The sequence below is a fragment of the Adiantum capillus-veneris genome, chromosome 20 (genome assembly GCF_014529385.1).
Source record: "Adiantum capillus-veneris isolate H3 chromosome 20, ASM1452938v2, whole genome shotgun sequence".
In the NCBI taxonomy this organism is placed as follows: Eukaryota; Viridiplantae; Streptophyta; class Polypodiopsida; order Polypodiales; family Pteridaceae; genus Adiantum; species Adiantum capillus-veneris.
The window spans coordinates 31736050-31759134 of record NC_140950.1 but is presented as its reverse complement, the minus strand read 5'-3'; the positions used below and the strand labels follow the sequence as shown (position 1 = coordinate 31759134).

General features: G+C 45.1%; 1 protein-coding gene across 4 annotated transcripts; it reads left to right on the top strand.

Annotated features, from left to right (window-relative positions):
- The first annotated feature begins 491 nt into the window (after positions 1-491).
- LOC147432324 (uncharacterized) lies at positions 492-21183 on the top strand. Of its 4 annotated transcripts, XM_086492305.1 has the most exons (9): positions 493-638; positions 769-873; positions 18071-18132; positions 18215-18298; positions 18408-18439; positions 18533-18614; positions 19620-19827; positions 19902-20129; positions 20513-21183. In XM_086492305.1, the coding sequence occupies exons 1-9, from the start codon at positions 615-617 to the stop codon at positions 20909-20911; spliced, it is 1224 nt and encodes a 407-aa protein (XP_086348431.1). In that variant the 5' UTR covers positions 493-614; the 3' UTR covers positions 20912-21183. The 4 variants fall into 4 exon arrangements, with proteins under 4 accessions (XP_086348434.1, XP_086348431.1, XP_086348433.1 ...); XM_086492306.1 differs by lacking the exon at positions 769-873 and having other exon boundaries at positions 551-638; XM_086492308.1 differs by lacking the exons at positions 18071-18132; positions 18215-18298; positions 18408-18439 and having other exon boundaries at positions 492-638; positions 19625-19827.
- Positions 21184-23085: the final 1902 nt, after the last annotated feature.

Below are 23085 nucleotides of genomic sequence, written 5' to 3'. Positions count from 1 at the left end.
TCAGAAGAATCTCATGTAGAAATGAATATAATAATTTTCAAAAAATAAATTGGATGAGAATCACATAGAGATGCTCTCCTCTTAAATGAAAATAGAAAAGATAAGGGTACAAGATGATGAAGAAAAAGCGAGGGCAAGCTGCAGGCACAAGCACAGGTGATTGCATATGAGGAGACGCCTGCTTCTTCACGAAGCCAATCATGAGAGAGAGAGAGAGAGAGAGAGAGAGAGAGAGAGAGAGAGAGAGAGAGAGAGAGAGAAGAAGGGGCGTGGCGAGCTTGCGCCTTTTTATATATATGCAGTGCATGGTGGGTATAGAGAGAGAGAGAGAGAGAGAGGCGGGCTTGCGCCTTTTTATATATATATGCAGTGGGTGGTGTCTTGGGAGTCAGTGCAAAACCCATGGTACAATTTTAGGGCACGAAACTAAATATATACACAAGCTTAACCTTGGGAAGGAATCCCTGGAGATTCCTGCTAATATAAATGGAAACCAGTATTATGTGTATTATAGTACAATAGTTCACTTTTAGATGGTGTTAGTCATGAGGGATTTATATGGGAGGGAAGTTCACTGAGAGCGTGGAGGCGAACGTTTGGACTCAATTTCTACCATGCCTAACAAAATCCAGCAAGGGGTAAGATCCTACACACGCGCGCGCGCAGAGAGAGAGAGAGAGAGAGAGAGAGAGAGAGAGAGAGAGGAATCCGAACCAGTGTATCAGCGAAAATGGGTGGGTTTTTTTTTGTGTACTCGCGTGCGCATAGGATTCTCTCGACAGCACAAAGACCAGCCTCGATCTAATCCAAAAGCAGCTGAATTCTTCTGGACGCGTGCTTTTGCAAGGGTCTCTTCTCAAACGATCTGAAACGGTAACATTTGGCATCAAGATTTCCTGTACTTTTTGAGACTTGGATGCATAGGACCGGTCTTGTTTGTCACTCTCGTAAGATCTGAAAAATAATAGGTTGTGCCATGGATATTTCTTACTTTCCACTGAGGCATTTTTGTGAGCAAAACATGCATGGAGTTTCTCCTTTGGCTTCTTGAAGGTGCCACTGAGAAAGCCTCTAAGCTCGTATTTCATTGTCGCTCTCCAAATGGCATAGTTCTTGCCATTCAATTGCTTTTTTGTAGGAAATGTGGGTAGAATAAGAATTTCGATTGGTTGATCTCCAACGCCGGAGTAGAACTATGACCAGTCACCCACTCCTCTTCGCTCTTTGCTCCACCATCCAAAACCTTGTCACGTACTTCTTCATCATGAACCGAATTCTTTCCGGAGACGTCACACACGTCCATGGTCAGGAAAACTTGGGCAGTTTATAGGCTAGGACCGGTTGAAAAGAAGAAGGTTTTCCAAATCAGCCCCAAGTTTTGTGATAATAAGGGCAGATTTACCCATTACTGCAAAGGCCAAAGGCAAATGCCAAAGAGACCATGCTTGCATTGCTTTGTCGAGAGTTGCTTTGTTTGCCTTTTGGAACACAAAAGTATCATCAACCAATACTTGGATACAAGTTATTGTCGCAAAGCTAAGGAAAGTCTCACAATTTCATTATGCGTTGCCAAATGAGACAGAAGTGTTAATATAAGATGGGTAGCAATGACAATGAACCATCACCACCTGTTGATTGGTGGCTTTATAATAACCAATATTGTAATTGGCTTGAACACCTATGCGAGAATCAACCACAACACACAAACGGATACTGGAATAAACTCAATTCTGGAATTGAAAAGAGAGAGAAGAGTTGACACGAAGCGGCGGAATTTCGCTTCCAGATACATTAGCCCCCAAAGTTTGGTGCCACAAAGTACAACTGTTGAAGGGAGCATATCGCAATTTACAACCATGCAATGATATGCTTAGATAGCCCTCTCAAGGCACTAGACCGTAAAAAGCATCTCATACAAAAGTTGTACAACGCTTGTTGGGTAGCTTTTGGATGTCCTATGTTGGCAGTAGCCATAGCCTACAAATCCAAAGCCAATTACAAATACCTAGCTAAACACCATAACACATTCTCTAATTGATCCAATAAGCAAGCAAAGAAGGCATGACACATAGAAATTAAAGTCAAGGGATCTACAATCATGTCCCTTGCATGATTTTGCAGCCTAACAATGTTTTCATGGTCATACCTGGGATGCAAGTCACGATAGAAGCGATGAGTCTGTAATTCGTTTTCCCATAATGACTCGGTGAAAATTGCCACTCTAGCTTTTTAGTAGCCAATCATACGCAAATCACCAATGTGGTTGGCCACAACCCAAAGTTTCATTATTGATATCTACAACAAGCTTCGTACGAGTAGCATTTAGCAAGGCCTCCAATAGCATCAATTGTTGACAATGCACGTATGCATTATGAACACCATATTGTTGTTCCACCCTTTGCACGTTGACAATAGATACATCCCAGGCTTGGAAACCAAAAGAGGGACATACAACAGCTAAGCTGTCATTGATATGAGATATAGCTTTTGAACATGGAGTGCTTTAGAAAGGAGCTATTGAACTTCAGACGAGCCTTTGCCAACAAAGTATCCATAGGCTTCTCCATTTGAATCACTGTGGGAAAGTGGTTGGAAAGAACATGTTGGCGTTCTATAGTCCTATCCAATCATCATGTATATGATACATCATATGCAATGGATTGTATGTAATAGACTACTTGGCTGATTGGAACGTGTAGCGTGGGTCCTCAACATGTAACTTCTAGGATTGCTCAAGTATGGAGCATTTGAAGGCTGGCCACGCTCTACACTCAGGTGTGCCTGTCAATCCACATGGGTAAGATGATTGCAAAGATTGAGAACATACATTAAAGTCCCTCATTACAACCCTAGCCTTCTCAAGGCCCATACCTCAGCGAGAGAAGCCCATAGAAAAGATAGTTCACGAGCAACATTAATGGCGAACGGTGGCCCGCCCGACAAGCTAGAGAAGCTCCTCTCAATCCCAAATTTCCAAGATAATGTAGCATCCATTTGTATGACTTTGCACTACCATGGGTTACAAAGAGCACTTAACACCAGAATGAGATTCATGCTTGCTAGAATAGAAAGTCACTTAGCCTTATGATGAAAATAAGTTGCTGTCTCTAATGCTTCACCACACATAAAACATCCCAACTGCATTCAAGAGTGTCTAGCTACCAAAGATGCCATCAAATCGGTCGTATAGTAATGCAAACCAGCAAAAGAGCTATGTCGAAAGACCACTATCCCTCTATATTTGCCATCCCATTGTGTAACCCCATTTCTCTCTTATCAAAGCAAAAAGCACTAGAAAGTTTTATTAAAGGAATTATATATATATATATATATATATATAGAGAGAGAGAGAGAGAGAGAGAGAGAGAGAGAGAGAGAGAGAGAGAGAGAGAGAGAGAGAGAGAGAGAGAGAGTCTTAGCTCATAGTATATGAAGACTAGTTTTTGGATGTGTTGTGATTCTTCTTTTCAAAACAAAGTGAGAATTCTTCAATAATATTTATCTGTTGCTTTCACCAACAGTAACTTCTTTGTGAGATGTATCTTGTCACATATTTTTATTAACTTTGAAAGTGTTGATTGATGTACAAGTAGGGCTGAGTAGTTCTTGTCAACATTTGTCAAAAACTGTTGACGTGTCAAACCACTGAAGACCTGAGCCGACTTGCAGATCTTGATTGAGGGGCCTATCGTGGGATGCGCGTACAGGGTTTTGGACACTTGACACTAGCAAAACAGGGAATTATAGCACACTGAAATCTTGTTACAGCTCACCAGAAAGCTCCTAAATTAGAGGGAATCCGTCCTAGACATGTGCTTTTGATCCACAGGGGTTTTGGCGTCGTTATGTTGCTGAAATTGGGTCAGAAATTTGCAATTTTCAGCCCTTGTCAGGTTTGGACAGCTTTGTGATACTTTGATTTACGTATCCGGATCAGCTGTTCTTAATTGAATAAAGAAATATCGAAAGGGGCGCCAGTTTTTGGGGCCTACAGGGTGTTGGTCTTCGTGTGCACAGTGACATTCTAGTCGCTGGATGCCTCTGTTCTTTCTTTTCTTCTCAGTGCTCTGTGTAAAATTAACAGGTAAGTGAATTAGTACCGCTCTCTACGGTGTATATGCCGGTTATATGGTTCCATCGACAAGATAGTCACTTTTTCTTCAAAAAGTGCAACGTGGATTGTTGTGGGTGAAAGCAACAAAGAGCGTGTCGTTATAGCAGAGAAGAGAGACCAAGTTCCCGAAGAGGGATCTTTCTCACATGGCACATAGAAAGTTTCTTTAACTCTTCAAGAAGAGGACAGGTTGTTCAAATGCATGGCAATGTTTCAGCAGTTGGATAAGAATCCAAGGATGCGGGAGTTCTAACAGGCTCCTACACAGGAATTTCAAATTCCGACACAGGGTTTTTAGGGCATGATTGAGCCGTTGGAGGAAAGGAGATTTCCAATGCACAGAGGACTTGTGATGCTCTAAGGAAAGCCCATGTGATTGAGCAACCATAGGTGTCCATTGTGTTAGATTTACACCACTCTGCTGCTTCACACAGGTCTAGGGCATGCATGTACGGCTAGTGTGCCTCCGGGTTGGCCACCATAGCTATAGGTCGCACTTTTGTCCGCCCGCCCAGGTTTGGGGCGGCCGCTCGCCCAATATGGACTCCCTTGGGCACTCCTATATATGGGACCAGGGGGGTACCCATTTCATACAGATTGACATTGTACGGGTCTCATGCTCTGGTAGTTAGGGGGGTTGATGGCCCCCTCTTCCCTACACTAGCATCTTGCGTTTGTTTATACTCTCTCTCTCTCTCTCTCTCTCTGTGGCTTCCGCTCACACGCACTCACATGGATTAGAGCTTCAAGCTCTCCATGGTCTGGGTGCTTCCCACATCAGGTTCTCCTCCCAAGAAGATCGGATCAGCCAGCATTCTCTGCAGATCTGCCAGCGTTTTGCAAAAGCCAGGCATGCGATAAAATATGGAGTTTTCTATCCCGGAGGGCCCCCCTCCACCTGCGTTTTCAGGGTGGATCTACTTGCGTTTTTGCTTTTGGTTGTCAGCGCTGAGAACCCCCTCCTCTTCCATCTGCATTTTCAGCAAGTGCAGGACAACAACGTTTTTTGCACCAAGAGTAGAAGAAGACACCTGCGTTTTGGGCAGGGTTGCGTTTTCAGGCTGGGAGCCATCTGCGTTTTCAGCCAGCAGCCATCAGCTCTGCATTTTTGGAAAGCATCAGTTGCCCTTGCGTTTTCAGGCTGGGGCATCAGCGTTTTTGGTACAAGAGGGGGAGTGTTGCCTTGTACAGATCTTGCCTACGTCACCGGCTTGGTAGCCGGAGTCTTGCCGGCCCGTAGCCTCTCCATTTCCACCAGATTTCAGCCATATACCACTGCTGTTTTCTCTGTTTCCAGCCCACTTGGGGTTGTGCCAAGGATTCACCATCCTCTTCATACCCTCTGCATCGCTCTGGACCATGCCGGGAGCGTACGAGCATGCTGAAAATCTCTAGACAGCAGCATTTTCATTACCTCGTAGTTGCGTTTTTGGGTGGACAGTAGCCTCTCGGTTTGTGTTTTTCACAGAGGATGAAGCTACCTCCTGCTAGTAGGACACCATCCGGTGGTGGTCCATGTGGTCTCTCAGTGACTTCTCCAATACACGGTAGTTTCGACATCAGCTTGATCATCTACAGGCGTACGATCCTTGGGAGATCCATTAATTCGAGCCATCATTTGGCGGTTGCGCACTCCGGGGGGGTGGTGACTTGTGGTTTGCTATGCACACACCTATGCACTCATTAGAGGAGTTCACACGAGATATGGGCCATGCTCATGGCATATGGGAGTCCGACATTCATAGAGACGACACCACCATCATTGGTGGACACGTCAGATCACTTGCTTACACAGGAGCATCTACATGGACAGGAGCATCTACATGGACTTAGGGAGAGGATCTTGGATCTCTTCTTGGACAGGTTCATTGCTTGGATCTACAAATTGGAGTGGGACTTCAATGCTTTGGACTCTCTTAGAGAGTTTACCCGTGAGATGCGGGAGATCAGGCATTCCGTTACTACATCCAGAGTCATCCGGAGCTTGTCTTGGATGGTAGTGCGGTTGCTTTTCTAGACTCCTGATCATTTGGATTGCTATCTTCAGAGTTGCTTACACTCACCCTCCGTAACCTTACAACAGACTTATCCCCCGACCTGGGCAGTAGGCCACTCCCAGCTCATTGACATTGAGAGCCACACCGACAGGCGGTTTGGTGGCGTTGTTGGTGCGGATTATGTTTTGGTCGACATCGGAGGATTGGAGGCAAGAGGTACAGGCAAGACAACGTAGACAGATTGGTCTGGCCTTTCCTCTTCTCAGAGGTTCTTCACAACGCAGACTTCTCAGTGTGGTTTCCCTTCTTCATACAGGATGATCACGATGCAGACAGCTTGGTCTGACCACGCCTCTTCTCAGAGGCCCTTCACAACGCAGACCATTGAGTCTGGCTTTCCCCTCATCTTGGATTACCCTATCTACTGACAGGACACCATCCGGTGGTGGTCCGTGCAGTCTCTCGGTGACTCCTGTAGCTTACGGTAGCTTCTACTGTGCAGACTGCTTAGTCTAGCTTTCCTTGATTGGGAGGATGTTTACGACGTAGATTGCTACATTTGGCCTTCCAGGAGTTTTACACAGCTTAGCCACCTGGCCACACTGGGCTACAGGTTCATGCATTGACAGGCTTCCGATCATTCACATGACGGTTCCTGGGCTTCCCCATTTTCTCCATATGGTTTGACTATAGACTCCACAGATCCTATTGGGTAGGACACTTGAAGGTCTATTGGCACTTCTTTTACGACAAGGAGTTGTTTTCACACTCAGTTTGGGACCTTCACGTAGTATCTTCACCCTGTATCGGCGGAGTATAGCAGTTTGCTATTGCTCGTGACGACATTCTACCATGGAGATCCCTCGGAGGTTGGGACACCCCAAACTGTTGTAGACATCGAAGCAGGCATCTTCATCCTTTGCCTCATATCTTCGGCTTCATACAATTTCTTCAGCATCAGGTGTTGAGAGTGGGTCTAGGACGTACACATACGGCTAGTATGTCTCCGGGATGGCCACCCTTGCTTGCATATGCATACATGCTGCATTGTCCAGTCGCCTATCTCTTAGGCCGGTTGCCCACCTTGTACTCGGCGCCCTGCATATTTCTTTTTCCTCTTGTTGGGTCTTTGGCCTTCCTGGAGTTTTTCACAGCTTAGCCACTTGGCCACACTGGTTTGCAGGTTCATGCATTGACAGGCTTCCAATCATACTCATGACGTTTCCTGGGCTTCCCCATTTTCTCTAGACGGTTTGAGTACAGACACCACAGATCCTATTGGGCAGGACACTTGCAGGTCTATTGGCACTCCGTTCTCGACAAGGAGTTGTTTTCACACTCAGTTCGGGACCTTCACACAAAATCTTCATCATGTATCGACGGAGTACAACAGTTTGTTACACTGCTCGTGACGGCACTTTACCATGGAGATTTCTTGGTAGTTGGGACACCGCAGACTGCTCCTACACCGCGGAGTTCGCCAGAGTATTGTCCCTCAATGGACATCGCAACAGATATCTTCATCCTTTGCCTCACATCTTCAGCTTCATACGGTTTGTTTAGCATCAGGTGCTGAGAGGGGGTGTTAGATTTACACCACTTTGCTGCTTCACACAGGTCTAGGGTTTGCATGTACGGCTAGTGTGCCTCCAGGATGGCCACCCATAGTATCTGCATATAAGCTGTACTTTTGTCCGGCCTCCCAGGTTTGGGGCAGCCGCCTGCCCAATATGGACTCCCTTGGGCACTCCTATATATGGGGCCAAGGGGTACCCATTTCATACAGATTGACATTGTACAGGTCTCATGCTCTAGTAGTCAGGGGGGCTGATCGCCCCGTGTTCCCTACACCAGCATCTTGCGTTTGTGTCTACTCTCTCTCTCTCTCTCTCTCTCTCTCTCTCTCTCTCTCTCTCTCTCTCTGGGGATAGTTTCCTACGACGTGAAAATCCTCTTCTTCTTCTTCTTCTTCTCCTTCTCACACATTGATCCCAAGCAATTTGCTTTAGCCGGACAGGAACCATTTGTGAATGGTCAAGGGAGTAATGAACAAGCTATGCGTTAGACCTTTCCCTTACCTACTTCATACCCTGGTTATTTTGGAATTGATTCAATGTTTCAAGCTATGGCTGGACCTTCCACAGGTTATATGCCAGGGAATGTGTTAAGAGGACAATACAAACAGGCATGGTTAACCCGATGTATGGAAACATGGGTGTCCAACGAGGTTTTCAGGGTGCCTATGGTCAATTTCGAATGCCTAGAACACAATTTGGTATGGCTGGTTTTTTGCAGCCATATGTCCAAAATGCAGAAAACACGTGATGCGAGTGCTGGAATGGTCAATCCTGAAGCACCACGTTTACGAGCACCTGTTTATGACAATTTGACTCCTTTGAGTCAGCCTATGGATTACAAGGAAGGTGGGCAAGCAGTGAAGTTTGAAACTTTTAAGGAAATTGAGGATCAATTGAAGGCTTTGACCTTCATACAACAGTTTGATGCAGCTTATGCTGGAGGGAACTTCATCTAGTCTTCGAAAATACACAAGGCTTCCACTTTCTTGAAAGGGAATGCGCTTCAGGGGTGGACCGCATTGTTGAATCAGGGTCAAGCCCTTGCAACGTGGGTCTAATTCAAACAACTTTTTGCATCTGCATGACTTACAAACACTTTTGAAGTGGATGTGATGACAGAATGGCATGAGTTGAATGCTAAAAAATGTGCATCTTGAAGAGTACAATAAACAGTTCTCGGCCTCAGTGTTGCTAGTAACCTCCTATAGGTTTGTGCCATTATCAGAACAGATTGAGAAGTACTGTTGCGGATTGCTCAAGAAAATCAAGGACTACTGCACAAAGACTATTGTCATGGATATGGCGCAATTGATTGAGAATGCGAGAGTGACCAACAATTTGTCGAAGGGAGATTCCGATGGATTTAATAGCAACAAGAGAGGGTCCCAGGGCAAACAATTTTCAGCCAAGGGTAATGCTGCAACAAAGCCTTCTGTGCTTCTCACAAAGAAACCCTCCACTGATGAAAGTGACACGTCCAAGAAACAGTCTGAATCTTCTTCTGGGCAAGGACAAGGACAGAAAAGGCATTTTGCTGGCAAAACTTTTGAAGAAAGGAAAGCTCTGAGAGAGGCCAATAAATGCTACATTTGTCAAGAGGAGGGACATTTTGCGAATGAATGCCCACAAAAGAAGTCACAGGATAAGGATGACAACTCAGAGCATAAAGGGAAGAAGCCAAAGCCTAGTGTAGGACTTGTCCCAGGTTTGGTTGGTAACCAGCTAAACATAGATGCCACAAAATTGTGCAGAGCCTGGGGCAAATTTAGAGACGAGACAGTGTTGGTTTTCTTTGATCCAAGAGCCCGTGCAATTTTCATATCACTAGAATTGGCATCAACGTTGGGCATTTGTGCAGAGGAGATGGGTATGAGAGGTGAAGCAGGTTTGCCATGCCTGTCACTTGAGGGTTGTGATGTGTTATTGGGTATCCCATGGTGTTACAAGTCGAAAGACTCATCTCCTTGATGTAAAGCTTATAGGCGAGTTTGTTTCAATTGTTTCTTCTTTTGCTATTTCATTTAATAAAGAATCATCTTTCTGCGTACTTGATCTTTGTAAAGAAGTACCTGAAGTTGTATCTAATATGTCTACCTTAGATAAAGATAGGTCAACTTTTCTAAGTGGTTTCAGTGATTGTTTTTGGGACTCTTTACCAGGGGAGTTACCTCTTGAGAGACGTGCAAATCATACCATAGATCTTGTGCCAGGTTCTAGTCCACCGAATAGACCACCGTACAAGGTTAGTGCAACCTAGCAGAAAGAGATTATGAGTCAGGTCAACGAGCTTTTAGAGAAGGGGCTGATTCAGCCCAGTTGATTCACTTTTTGTTTGCCTGCACTTTTAGTGCAGAAAAAGGATGGTTCATGGCACATGTGCATTGACTATCGTGCCCTGAATAAGAATACCATCAAAAACAGGTTCCTCATACCGAGGATAGATGACATGCTTGATCGGCTTGAGGGAGCGTCACTGTTTACCAGGATAGACCTGAAGAGTGGGTACCACTAGATACGCATTAGGCGAGAAGATGTCCATAAGATTGCATTCAGGACAACATTTGGTCTCTATGAGTTTCTTGTCATGCCATTCGGTCTCACAAATGCTCTTGCCACGTTCAATAGAATGATGGACAAAATATTTAGACCATATAGAAACTTCGTGGGTACTTTCTTTGATGACATGATTGTCTATACAAAGTATGAAGAGGAGCATAGGGATCACTTGACTGTAGTTTTCAATGAGCTACGCAAGAACAGGCTACTCATTAATGCGAAGAAGAGTGAATTCTTTTTGGAAGAGATTCACTTGTTTCAAAGGATGGGGTACGCATGGATCCCGCCCAAGTGGAAGCAATTAGTGTTAAGAGTTACACCAGCGTTGCTTCACCATTTTGTAGAGCTAGTGATTGTCCCGGGTCGGCCACCCATCGCACATCATGTAGATTGCATGGGCGGACACTTTTAGCACGTGTCCGGTCGGTCATTTTTTGAGCCTGGCTTGATGCACACATTTTTAGCCATTTTTGGGCTTTTATGTTTTTTGCACCAGTTACACATTTTTGCCCTACCTCAACCTAAGATTCTATAAATAGCATGCTTAGGGTCACAATCAAATACTCAGAGATCATAACATGAAAATCATTACCTTCACAATCTCGACGCTTGAAACGCAACTCGATTCTCGGAAAGCAATTCCCCGGAAGAGGTCTCTACACAGAGAAACGTCTCTTCCAATCCTACACACAGAAGAGGTGTGCTCTTGGGTTCCTTCTTGTAAATCAGCCCTGTCTACGACGGTTATGGGCTGAAAACAGACAAAAACAGCAACTTGTTGCGATGGAAACTTGCTCGGTAGGCACTTCTTCGTGATAGAACTCGCGCACTGGGTCTTGGTGACATCGGGTACACTCGGGGCAGCCATGGACATCACCGGCGGCATCGTCTTTGGGGCTGAAAATCTGCAGCAGCCTCATCTTCCTTCTAGCGTTGGCTTTTTCTGTAGTCCGAGAGAGAGAGAGAATATGCTTTTAGTGCTCTTGGCAGCCGGCAGCAATAGGGGCAGCCTTGTCAGCATGAATAGGGGAGGGAGAGGAGTGCATCGTGGGCTGCCAGTGCTGTTTTTTTTTTTTAAACTTATTTTAATTGAGGGCTGCCCACTTATTATGTGGGCGGCCGGCCGGCCCTTTTTAGAAAAAGTCTGAACCTGCCCAAAAGCTCAATAAAACCTTATAAGCTGAAAACAATGCATACACAACACTTCCCAGGCGTCCCTGGATGCAACCACATGCACGGATGCAATGCAGACATATACTTCCTCATGGGAAAGCATCTGCTTTCCTGAAAATCAACCCGCTTTCTCAGAAAGCATCCGTTTTTCCTCAAAGTTTCCTATGAAACCATCTTTATCCAAGTGCTTGCTTATCCTTGTGCACAATTCTAACACAGTTTAGAGTTTCCTCCCGACTATGGGATATTCCCTTTTCGATGTCACCCATCACCTTCCTTGTGATGCATCAGGAATACCCTCACATAGTCCTTTCCTACCGAACTTACGGTACAATCTCCTTCGTGATGCTCTATGTCACCCATCCTATGATGCATCAGAGATGTCCCTTTCCGGATGGTCGAATGCTTCTTCCCAATGCTCCCTATCACCCATCCAATGTGACACATCAGAAGTACCCGTTTTTGGTGGCCTTACAGATATTCCCTTTCATAGTGCTCCCGTCATTACTTTGATTGATGCACTAGAAATATCTATACTCGGATGTCTCTAGTGAGAAAAACCCTCTCACTGAAAATTCCAATAATTCGTTTAGAATTATTTTTCTGTCAGATAAAGCCAATTTACCAACAGAAACCATGTAACTTTGGGCAAAATTTTTCTTGAAAGCTTGCCAAGTCCTTGGAGTGTGCGGCTTGGTAGCTATAGACATCCACCACTGCATGACACTGCCTTTGAGAAAAATCGCCAGCTCGGAAAAAAAAGGTTTTGATCCTTCTGAAACCGGCCCGTGAGGCGGCAGGCGTTGGCTTTCACCCGAAATTCTTTACTTTAGACACACAGAGAGAACGTGCAAAGGAAACTTGTGACGGGAATTAACACTTAAGCACACACACGGCTCGGAAGCTAGAATGCTCCAAGCAGACGTCGACAACTTGTAGGCCCCAAAATTGACGCCCCTTTCGGTATTCTTTGTTCTTTGAGAGGGTAAATTACAAAGTAGAGTCCTGGGAATCCTTTACCTGTATCCCTCTAGATACTACATGATTTGGCCAAATTTCGGCAGCATAATAGCCCCAAAACTTGCGCGAAACCAATTCCCCTACTAGAACTCACTTCTACTGGCGTATACCATCTGATTCCAGCCCAAAAACAGTAAATTCAACTCGCTGTATTTACTGGTTTTTGCCCTGTTTTCAGCCCCAAACAGTCCCTACTTGTCCTCTGCCAGTGGGGCACGATTCCCAAGGGTTTTGGCGTCCGTGTGGCTGAAACACAGCGCTGAATTTGCACCTGTATAGTGAGGTTATGACCCTCACCGGTGCCTGCTTTGGAGTAGCAACTAGCTAGCACAAAAGCATGAACCCACACAATTGTACATAGGGTTCTGGCGTCCGTGTGGCTGAAAAACAGTCAATTTTCAGCGCATACCAGCGTTGAATTTGCCCCTGTACAGTGAGGTTATGACCCTCACCGGCCCTGCTTTGGAGTAGCAGCTAGCTAGCACAAAAGCATGAACCCACACAACTGTACTTCAATCAAATGAAGAGTCCTCTTGTGGGGCATCACATAACTGCATGTAGGGGGAGAGAGAGCAGTGTGTAGCGTGCAGGGCATCACTCCTAGCACCACACTGCACATGGGAGGGGAAGAAAGCACTCCATAGCTCTTAACCTGTGACGAAAGCAAAATGAGGCTCCTCTCAGCTTAAAATTCAGTGCTAACTTTTCTGTATGAGGCAAGTACATGAAATTTTGCCACTTGGCGCATTTACAAGCATTTGCCCGTTTCGGGGTTGTCGCCTAAAAACCTCCCAATTGGTTGCTCAGTTGACTTCGCGGCAGAGATGTAAAATGTTCCCCTAGTCACGCAAACACATTTCACGGCCCAAAATAGCAGTTCCCTAAATTTTAGGAAATGATTCGTTGGGCTCCGACTGGTCATCTGACCATCTATCCTCATTGGGACCGCATCCTAAAGTGCAATGTGGCCTAACTGTCGGATACTTTCGGTTGGTAGTCCCACCTTGACTTTGTGCCTTTATTGAGTTCACTTCCTAGTATCCACCAACTTGCTAAGTGCGATGGGGAGACCTACATGATCTTGCTTTGAGCCTAGACATCCTCTTACTATACGAATTCCAGTGCCGACCACTTCCCATCTGCGGGTGAAACTACCGTTCACATTGGCCATACAATGTCTGACCGTTTGCTACTTCAAAAAGAGGGTCTCAAAAATAAAACAAAAATCATTGGAAAGAAACCAACAACTAAGGTTAGTAGTTGTCGCGTCCTCGTGACATAGTTAACAGTTGCCACGTCCCTGTGACACCGTCTGTGCAAGTGATCTTCATGGCTTATGCCCTCCTGTAAGACAGAGCGATGAAGAAGGGAGCGCGTCTGATGCGTGAAGAAGTAAGGGTGGGAGTGCCTAATAAGTCCGGGGTCGGGGCATGTTTCTATGTCTTGTAACATGCATATGTGAGCATTTGTGTTGCATTGTGATGTGCCAACCACCGAAAATATTCCTAATTGGGTGAGATTGCCTGGGTATGTAATTTTAGTGCATCTAGACACCCGTTACAGATCAGGGTGGTCTGAGTGTGATGACTAATTTTGCTACGTAGAGATATCAAGAGCCCTGATCTGGAATGAGAATATACTCCTTATCGGATGAGATTTTTTTGGGAAGCCAACGACCAAGGTATCAAGAGATCGGATTTGGAATAAGAAAACTGATTGTCCCTCGGAATTTTTTTTTGAACTAACTTGAGTTGTTTTGCAGATATATGATAATCGCGGATGATCCCTCTCCCTCAAGAAGGGGGGATGCGACAAACTGTTGACGTGTCAAGCCACTGATGAAGACGTGAGCCAACTGGCAGCAGTAGAAGAAGTTTTACCAACTTGCAAAGTCTTGCCGAGTGGCCTATTTCTAAAGAAGAGTTCCCACCAACTTATGGGACCCCGCCCGATGGGGCCTAAGTGCCTAGGGGCATTTACATTACACACACACACACACACACACACACACACACACACACACACACACACATACACACACACACACACACACACACAATCTCTGCGCAACAAACTGATGACGTGGCGGGAGTTGTACAGATGCTACGTAAAATTGCGCTGACTAGTTGTATGAAATTCCGTGTCCTGTGCTGGCTACTGATGTAGCACCTGTAAGGATTTTCGTATTTTTTATTGGCTGATTTCAGCGCTAGCTTTTGGGCGAGGTGCTTTTGGGGGTTGTAGCTTTTCATGTAACTCCTTTTGAGAGTCCAAGGGCCTTTAGATATCACCTGAGGGCCTCTTCTCTAGCATTCTTGTAGGAGCGGAAGCAGAGCAAGAGCCTCAGGCTGTTGTACTGAGTTCAAGCAATATAAAGAAATACCGAAAGGGGTGCCAAGGTTTGGGGCCAATGCTCTCTTGGGGTGGAACTCTGCCATTCCCTGTCTCATGTGTCGTGCATCTCTTTCAATTTGGTGTTATTTGAAGTGCTTAAAGTTGTTCAGTCTGTTCTTTTCCGTTGGCACGTGGTGCCCGTCCCATTATAACATTCACTACAAGACCTTTGCCCTTATTGCAAGTGCAACTTCTTGGTCCTGGTGTCAATCATGACATGGTTCTTATGTTGCCAAGGCATTCCCAACAAAAAATTACCCCCTTCCAAAGGAATAATCCTCTTGTCCAACATAATCTTGGACATGCATCTCGAGCTTGCCGAGGGAGTAATTGCCACTTCATGGCCTAGAGCTGCCAAAGCGGCATCCAACTATGGCACCATCTCCTGTAACTTCACTCCAAGCTTTGTTGCAACTTCGGAAGGAAGAGTGCTTTCGTTGGCGCCATTATTGACCAAATATCAAGGCCTCTTGATTTTTGATCCTTCCCCAAGGTGTACATATCTCAGAGTTTAGGAGGTCATCTATTGGGTTTTTGTGTCTAGATCTTGTGAGTGAGGGCTTCCTTGTGGTTGTGCCTGGCCTTGTGAGGCTTTTCTAGAGTCTGGGCATCATGGGGTATTTTTCCTAAATTTTGTCCGGTGTGCCACATGTGGCCCTTTCGGTGGATGCCTATTTTTATGTTTTTGACCCTTATTTACATGGGTTATTGAGATGTCAGGTGCAGTGGAAGTGTTTAAGGATTTAGCTCGGATCTAGTACTCCGCACAAACACAAGGTTACTTAATTTCACTTGAAAAGAGAAACTGAATTGAACACAATGAACGAGAGAGACAGAGAGAGAGAAAAGAGAGATGACACGGCCAACCACCCTCACGGCCGAAATGATTGTACTGTGCAAGAAAGGGTATGCACCTATGACTTGCCTGAACATGCATGTCTTGCTCGAGGCTCACAAAGTGCCAGGCTAGGTCCTATGCTAAACTAAGACTGGTGCTAGACAGTAGCAGAAGCTTGTCCACATGGCGCAAGTGCATAACACATGACATCCCCCTTGTTAAAGGTGAGACACAACTGCCAAACTTCTACCTTTGGATGCTTTCTGTACTTCTAATGCTGAATGCTGCGTTTTTGTCTCAAAGAACTCTTGTGTAACCTGCGTGTTTTAGCTGGATTTTGATTGAAGAGTGTTGCTGATTGGAGTTAAACAAGATCTAGGCTGCATTTTGAAGAAGGTGATTCTAGTGTGACGGTTCGTGCCTGGTACCTTTGCAGATTTTCAGCCAGCTGGTTAGAGACTTTTGTGCGGCAGAGGGGGTTGATTTTGGATTGATTTGAGCCGGTGTACTTGCCCTTGTTGGCGAGATTGGAGATCCCTTTTGATGGGAGGTTGCTTGCAGCCTTGAGTCTCGATTTGTGCCTGTCTACAGAGGATTGCTTTGCAACCTTAAAGTGTCTTGATGATAGCACCATAGAAGAAGAATGATGCGGAGAGTTCTCACGATGGGGATGTTGAAATTTTTACGAAGTAATAGTGGATGATGCTTTGGAGCATTTGCGAAAGTCTATTCATAGCGAGTTGCAAGGGATACTTGAGAGGAAGATTCCGGTGTTGTTGGCGTTTCCACATAATCAAAAGCTGGATATCACCAACTACGAGGACTGGAAGGTGCTTATGGAGGCAGTATTGGAGACCTACTACCTTTATCTTGAAAGTGCACTACAAGATTGAGTGGTCAACGGCTCCTATAGGTCTCATTCTTCCAAGGAGTAGGAGAAGCTTGCAAAGCTTCAACGGGCTTGGGATCTGCTAAATGCAAGGATCCGGTCTTTTATCTTCCTCTATTGTACCGGTAGGCACTTGGACATGTTCGGAGTATGACTATTGCTCAAGCTATCTTGAGCCACTTAGAGCAAGTTTACAAGAGGATGACGCCTATGAAGAGAGCTCACGTGGAGGTATAGTTGCGTATCATGGACCCTCGATAGTCGAAGTCCTTAATGGATCACATTGAAGTAGGTGATTCTTTAGGTAGGGAAGCCGATCTCTTCGAAGTTCGAAAGAGATGACTATAATTTGGATGATGCATTTGACTCTAGAGTATAGTGCTTTCTATCCAGCCTTGAAGGACTAGTGCTTGGACATGGGAGGAGCTTGTTCCCATGGTGTTGGACGAGGAGCACCAATTGCGGAGGTCGGGATTTAGAGTGGGCTCAAAGGCCCTAGCTGAACAATTGTCCAAGAAAGGAAAACAGAAGCAAAATGCACAAAGGTTGATACTTTTGGTTTTGGCGAGAGACCCAAGAAGGAGGTGATATGTCATAAGTGTGGAGAATAGGGGCATATTTGTAGGAATTGCTTGAAGAAGTCAGATATGGATTTGGAGTTCGGTGAGATGGCTATTGTTGCACTTGTTCTGCCTTTCACACACTTGGTTCACCTACATTCATCTTCCTTGGGAACTCACAAAGACTTGCAAATGGATAGCACTCTTGTCAGATTTCTTTCTCAGCACCGGGCTTAGACTGTGGCTCCTACTTCCTAGGCAGAATCAGGAGTTTCTATTTAGTCAGAGGATGGCGTGGCAGACAAGTCAAAGTTGTTACAACTTTGTGATACTTGGGCATGGGACATGTGTATGTTGGCTTTTGGCATTGTGCGTCGGACTTTGGAGCTGGATGGCTCGACTAGTTCTTGGATGAGGCGTGGCCGATTTCTTAACTTTTCCTATAACCTATAGCTATTGATGACATGCCCTTACAACATGGTGTACAGGCAGAGGAGCTCTAGTCTATATGACTGACATAGCTTTCTAGAGCTTGGCGGACTTTGATGGTGGTTGGTAGCACGGGTTGCCATTGGAGGACAAGATTATCCTAGGCCTTGTGGTATTCCGTAGAGAGGGGTATTTGATGTAGTGGTAGACAGGACGTGCAGATTCCTTTGTCACTCTTGTAGCCCAGATTCCTGGTCTTGTTGTGTATCCAGGATTTTAGAGGGGTGTTAAAGTTTTGGAGGATCTCCTGTGTTTTTCCGTCCAGATCTCGTTAGTGTGGGCTACTTTGTCGCTGTGCTTGGCCCTTGTGAGGCTTTTCTAGAGTCTAGGCATCATGGGGAATTTTTCCCAGATTTTGTCCGCGTGCCACTTATGTCACTTTTATTGGAACCTATTTTTATGTTTTTGACTTCCTAAGGAGCTTTTAGAAAGGATGAAAACTAATACAAAATCAAATTTTTAGCTGCGGAAATGGAATCAGCGCTGGTTTACTTTGGATCCAACAACAGGCAAATTGGAATATAGGTTGGCCATCACGGATCATGTATTTTTCAGTGAAATTTTTTTGTTTTGCTTTTATTCTTGCACTTTCACACTGGTGAAACAGAATTGAGAGGGGTGACATTGCACCCAAGGGATTGATCAATTTTGATGCTGGCAGCTCCATGATTATCTCCCCTCTCAACTTTCAGTGAGTGCTATTCAATGTTGTAACTACTTTTGCAATTTGACTTTTTTCATCACGAAAAGCTAAGACTAGAGGACCCATTTTCTCATGGATGCTGTTTCTAATTTTGCAGGGGGTCCATTAAGTACGATGGATGCTGTATTTGTATCCCATGAGTTTTATTGTCTGGTTGAAAGTCCTGTTTACAAACTGAGCAAGTGAGACTTGCTTAACATCTTTAACCTTTTTGACTGGCAGACATTCAAACCTCTACAAAAAAGGAATACTTCCTTTGTGCTGAGACGCCTAAAGCTGCGAATGCTTGGGTCTCCACTCTTCGGTACATGGCCCTATTTGGAGATTCTTAGGCAGTTTCTCTCAGTTTGTTGCGTGCATGTGCACGTGTGCATGTCAGTGTTTGTGTGTGCATGTGTCTATGTGGTGCATATGTGACTACCTCATTGTCTTCACACTATTAGGCAATGACGGCACTGTCAGAGATGATGTCGTATTTAGTCAATACAGTGCATGGTGTTTGTGGTGATTGCACCTTTCCTTTAAATGTAATTTGGGCTTCTCCTGGATTCATTCTTCTTGCATAATACCACTTTCCTTCAAGATGCAAGCATAGGTAATGGCATTTGGAGTGTGGCCCTCACTTTGCATCCAAAAAAATAGCCTAGAGCTTCTTTGCCCTACCCATGTTGAACAGACCCTACAGTGAACACAGTAAGAGACACATCTCGGACCAGAAGATCGTCAAAACCTTGTTGTGGTCTAGCAAGTGCACCACACTTGGCCTACACTATATATTGGCCAAGGGAGCTTCCTTGCCCTGCCCATGTTGAGCATACCTTACAACAAGCACAATCCAAGAGCTGACACTCGCACCAAAAGCTTGTAATGACTTGTTTTGCTCTAGGCAGTGGGTTGCTCTAGGAAGTGCACCGCTTTGGGCATACATAGTGACTAAGACACCATTGAGCTTTGTTGCCCTGCCCATGTTTCATGGACATTGGCGTGCGTGTGACACATTCAGAGCCTGTTTGTCTGATGTGCTTTTCGATATAAGTTAATATATATGTTGTCAAAGGTGTGATGGAGCTGATGATCACTCAGTCATATGACTACCAGGATTTTGTGAATTGTTCTTTGGTTTATATCATGGACCTGGGCACGTTTGGGTTTGTGTAGGATTATGTCTGTGCATGCGTGCGTGCGTGTATGTGTGCTTGTGTGCGATCTGTGATTGGGGGTTTTCTGCATTTTGTGTTATCTGGGATGTGTGTTGCTGATGCACGTCCTTGCTCTGCAGTAGAATCTAATAGTCGTTTTTAGTGATCAGGGCAGCAGTAGTAGTGTTGAAGGCTCACAAAGAGGCAGTAAATTCTTTGGGTGGAAATGGGTCATCTAGTCTTGGGACAGTTCCAGCTGCTGTAGCTGCAGCAAATGCAACTGCAAAAGAAGCAGCAAAGGATGTGGTACAGTCATCAACAGTTCTAGCTTCCAAGCTCAACAGTGTGGAAGGGTTGGATAATCTGAGTATCGTGAAGGTAGAGTTGTCAATACTATTACAACTTTTAACCAACAGTAAATAAGAAGTGGAGGTTTTCTGGGACAATTTTAGGAAACGCTTAAGGTCAAGGATGACGAACTCCATCAGATGGCCAAGGACATTCGAGCCAGAGATGCTACTATTCAGGACCTTGCCCAGCGTTTATCGGCCACAGCTGAGGCAGCTGAAGCTGCTGCATCTGCTGCCCATATTATGGACAAGGAACGCCAAGCTGTGCGGTCAGAGATGGCCCAGTTACGCAAGGAGCTGGATGTGAAACTTCAGCACAGCTCTCATGAAGTAAGTTTTCAGTAAATGCAAGCTCAAACTGATATGGGTATTAGCTGCAGTTACATGTGGGCATGCATTTCAAGGGGCGTATTTATCTCTTTACTAGCTTGTGGTGGCAAAAATATATAGCAAGATGGCAAAAATTTGTATTCTTCTTGTTGAACGCTGTTAGGTAATTAGGCTCATGAGATCATGCACACTTCCAAGCTCTTGCATGCACATAAAAATATGTTAATAGAGGCAAGCAGAAGCTGTCTATTTCAATTGAGTAAGCAATGTTTCGTAAATATCTACACGCTGCTTGAGGAAATTGTCATGGTTTTCGTATAGGGGTTAATAGCTGGACTTTTGAGATAACAATTTTTGGTTTATCTTGTCATTTTCACATGAAGTTGATGGCAATGAAAGAGAAACTGTCGGCAGCCGAGAAAGCAAGAGACGAGGCTTTAACAGAAACTCTATTATGGCAAGGTGAACTTGCTAAAGCCAGAGAACAGGCAGCAGTTATGCAAGCAGCTTTGAATCAAGCAGAAGCCAAAAGAGATGTCTTGGCAGATACTGAAGTGAAGATGCCAGAATCCTGTGCACACATAGGAGAGAGTGTAGGAGATGTACATGGCAAGGGACCTAAATTTGAAGCTCCTGCACATCCGCAGATGTCTAGTAACACATTAAGCTCAATGCACAATGGCATTGAAGAATTGCTACTTGATCTTGACTATGTGGAGAGGAGGGGATCGACCGATGCATTTGTCAAGCCTCCACCGTCTGATCGCACTCACATGTTGTAGAACATTTTTGAGAAGGCAAAATGTTACATTGCCTGTGTTGTGCGAAAGAGCATAGTCAAAAGTATACGGACATTAGCGATAAGCAGGGGTTTTTTTCAAGGCCACTCTTAGGGTTCTTTGCCCATGTGTATACACACATCTTTGCTAAGTCATGTCTAGCATGATCATCAGCATTTAGTATTTGTGTGATTGCTCATGTGTATATATATAAGAGCATAATCAAAAGTAATGGCAACAGTTGAAGGAACAAGGTTGACGGATGTGTTGCATAATGTTTGTGAGCTGGTTTGATCAAAGCATCTTATGGACATTGGAATAAGTGGGTTCCAATTCTATGTTTTCTCGGAAGGTTATCTTTTCTGGACATCAAGCTCAATAAAAAACGCTTGCTGCAGCTGCTGCTCTGCTCTTCCGCTTTAGTCCACCTTCACACACACACACACAAAAAAAAAAAAAAAAAACTTTTTGCAGCCCTTTTCCCCCTCCCATTCCTTCTTCCTTTGGCATCTCTCCTTGCCCCTCATTGCTCTGTGCGCGGGGGTTCTCCCCCTATCAGACTCTGGAGGCCTATCACGGCCTTGAACTCGGCCTATGAAGGTTTCGAGTTGGGTCTTGAAGGATATTAGACGATGGAGGACTATCACGGTCTTGAACGTGGCCCACAAAATTTTAACTAATGTCCAGTAACTCCTTTGGGGATTCCTGCCACAGAGACTGGTTTTGTCAAGGAACGTAGCATCCTTGAGAACATCTTTACCTCTAGGAGTTGCAACCAAGGCCTGTACGCACTACAAGGAGCTTATATTACTGCTATCGACTTTGAGAAATCTTACGATCAGGTGGATTGGAGCTTTTGAGGGAACTGACACAGATTTGATTCCTGCCACAGAGACTGGTTTTGCCAAGGAATGTAGCATCCTTGAGAACATCTTTACTTCTAGGAGGTCACAACCAAGGCTTGTACGCACACTGAGGAGCTTATATTTCTGCTGCTCGACTTTGAGAAAGCTTATGATCAGGTGGATTGAAGCTTTATGAGGCGATTGGCACAGATTTGATTCCTGCCTCAGCGACTGGTTTCGTCAAGTAACGTAGCATCCTTGAGAACATCTTCACTTCTAGGAGGTCGCAACCAAGGCGTGTACACACTATGAGCAGCTTATATTTCTGCTGCTTGACTTTGAGAAAGCTTACGATCAGGTGGATTGGATCTTTCTGAGGGGACTATGCTGCGGATGGGCCTCTTGGAGTCCTAGATCGGGGGTTGGGGTGGGTGTTGTATTCTGTTGCCCATAGTCAGGTGTTGGTTGGCGGTGGAAGAGGGCCGAGGTTTGCATGTACCAGATACGTCACATAGGGCTTCCCTCTTGCGCCCTTCTTGTTCCTGTCCTTTGCAGAGGCCTTGAGTAGCTATGTCATGGCTCAGGAGGGGGACTTGAGACTGGGTGTGGGGATTCGGGTGTGCTTGGCACAAAACGTTGCATTTTGGATTGGTCGATCACCCACTCTGGAGAGGGCTTTAGATTGATTCTATCAGAGACGCCATTGAGATGGGGGAAGCTTCTAAAACAGAGTTTGGTTTGAGTGTCTGGAGGAAGGATTCTGCTAGCCCAACCAGGCGGTACATCATTTCATGCTGGATATTTTTGAGCTCCTGGATATGTCAGAATTTAACGGCTTAGCCAGAACTTTATGTGGTCAGACAGAGATGGACAACCTACACGTGCCAAGGTTGATTGGTTGGTCGTTTTTTTTACTGATTCTGCTTTTTAAAGTCAGGCCTTGCTAGGGAAACTCATCGTGTGCAGCCTTGGAAGGAGCTTCTTGAGGCTCGCGTCTCCTTTTATAGAGAGAGGGTTTAACTACAAAACGAGTAGGTTAAGCCTGGTGTCCCTTGTGAATGTTACTGTACATTTAGTCTTAAGAGGCCAAGAACGACACTACTCAAGACAAAACCATCAGTCCAAAAAAATAAATAAATGGTCTTTTATAGAGAGCGGGTGGTGGGGCTTTGGACAGAGTTTGTGCACTCGGGGCACCCGTGCTAGTAACCACTGGACTTGGTGAGCGTAGTCGTTTCTTCCTTTAGGAGTCTGCAACTCGCTTGGTTGCAGCCAAGGAGGAGGAGAAGCGTCTTCGAAGGGGCATTGCTTCTCTACAACGGATGCAAGAGC

Coding starts and splice junctions, on each gene's coding strand:
- LOC147432324 (XM_086492305.1), top strand. CDS start 615: ATGCCTAACAAAATCCAGCAAGGG. Junction 639..768: donor CTAACAAAATCCAGCAAGGG/GTAAGATCCTAC, acceptor GCGTGCGCATAG/GATTCTCTCGACAGCACAAA. Junction 19,828..19,901: donor ATAATCTGAGTATCGTGAAG/GTAGAGTTGTCA, acceptor GGACAATTTTAG/GAAACGCTTAAGGTCAAGGA.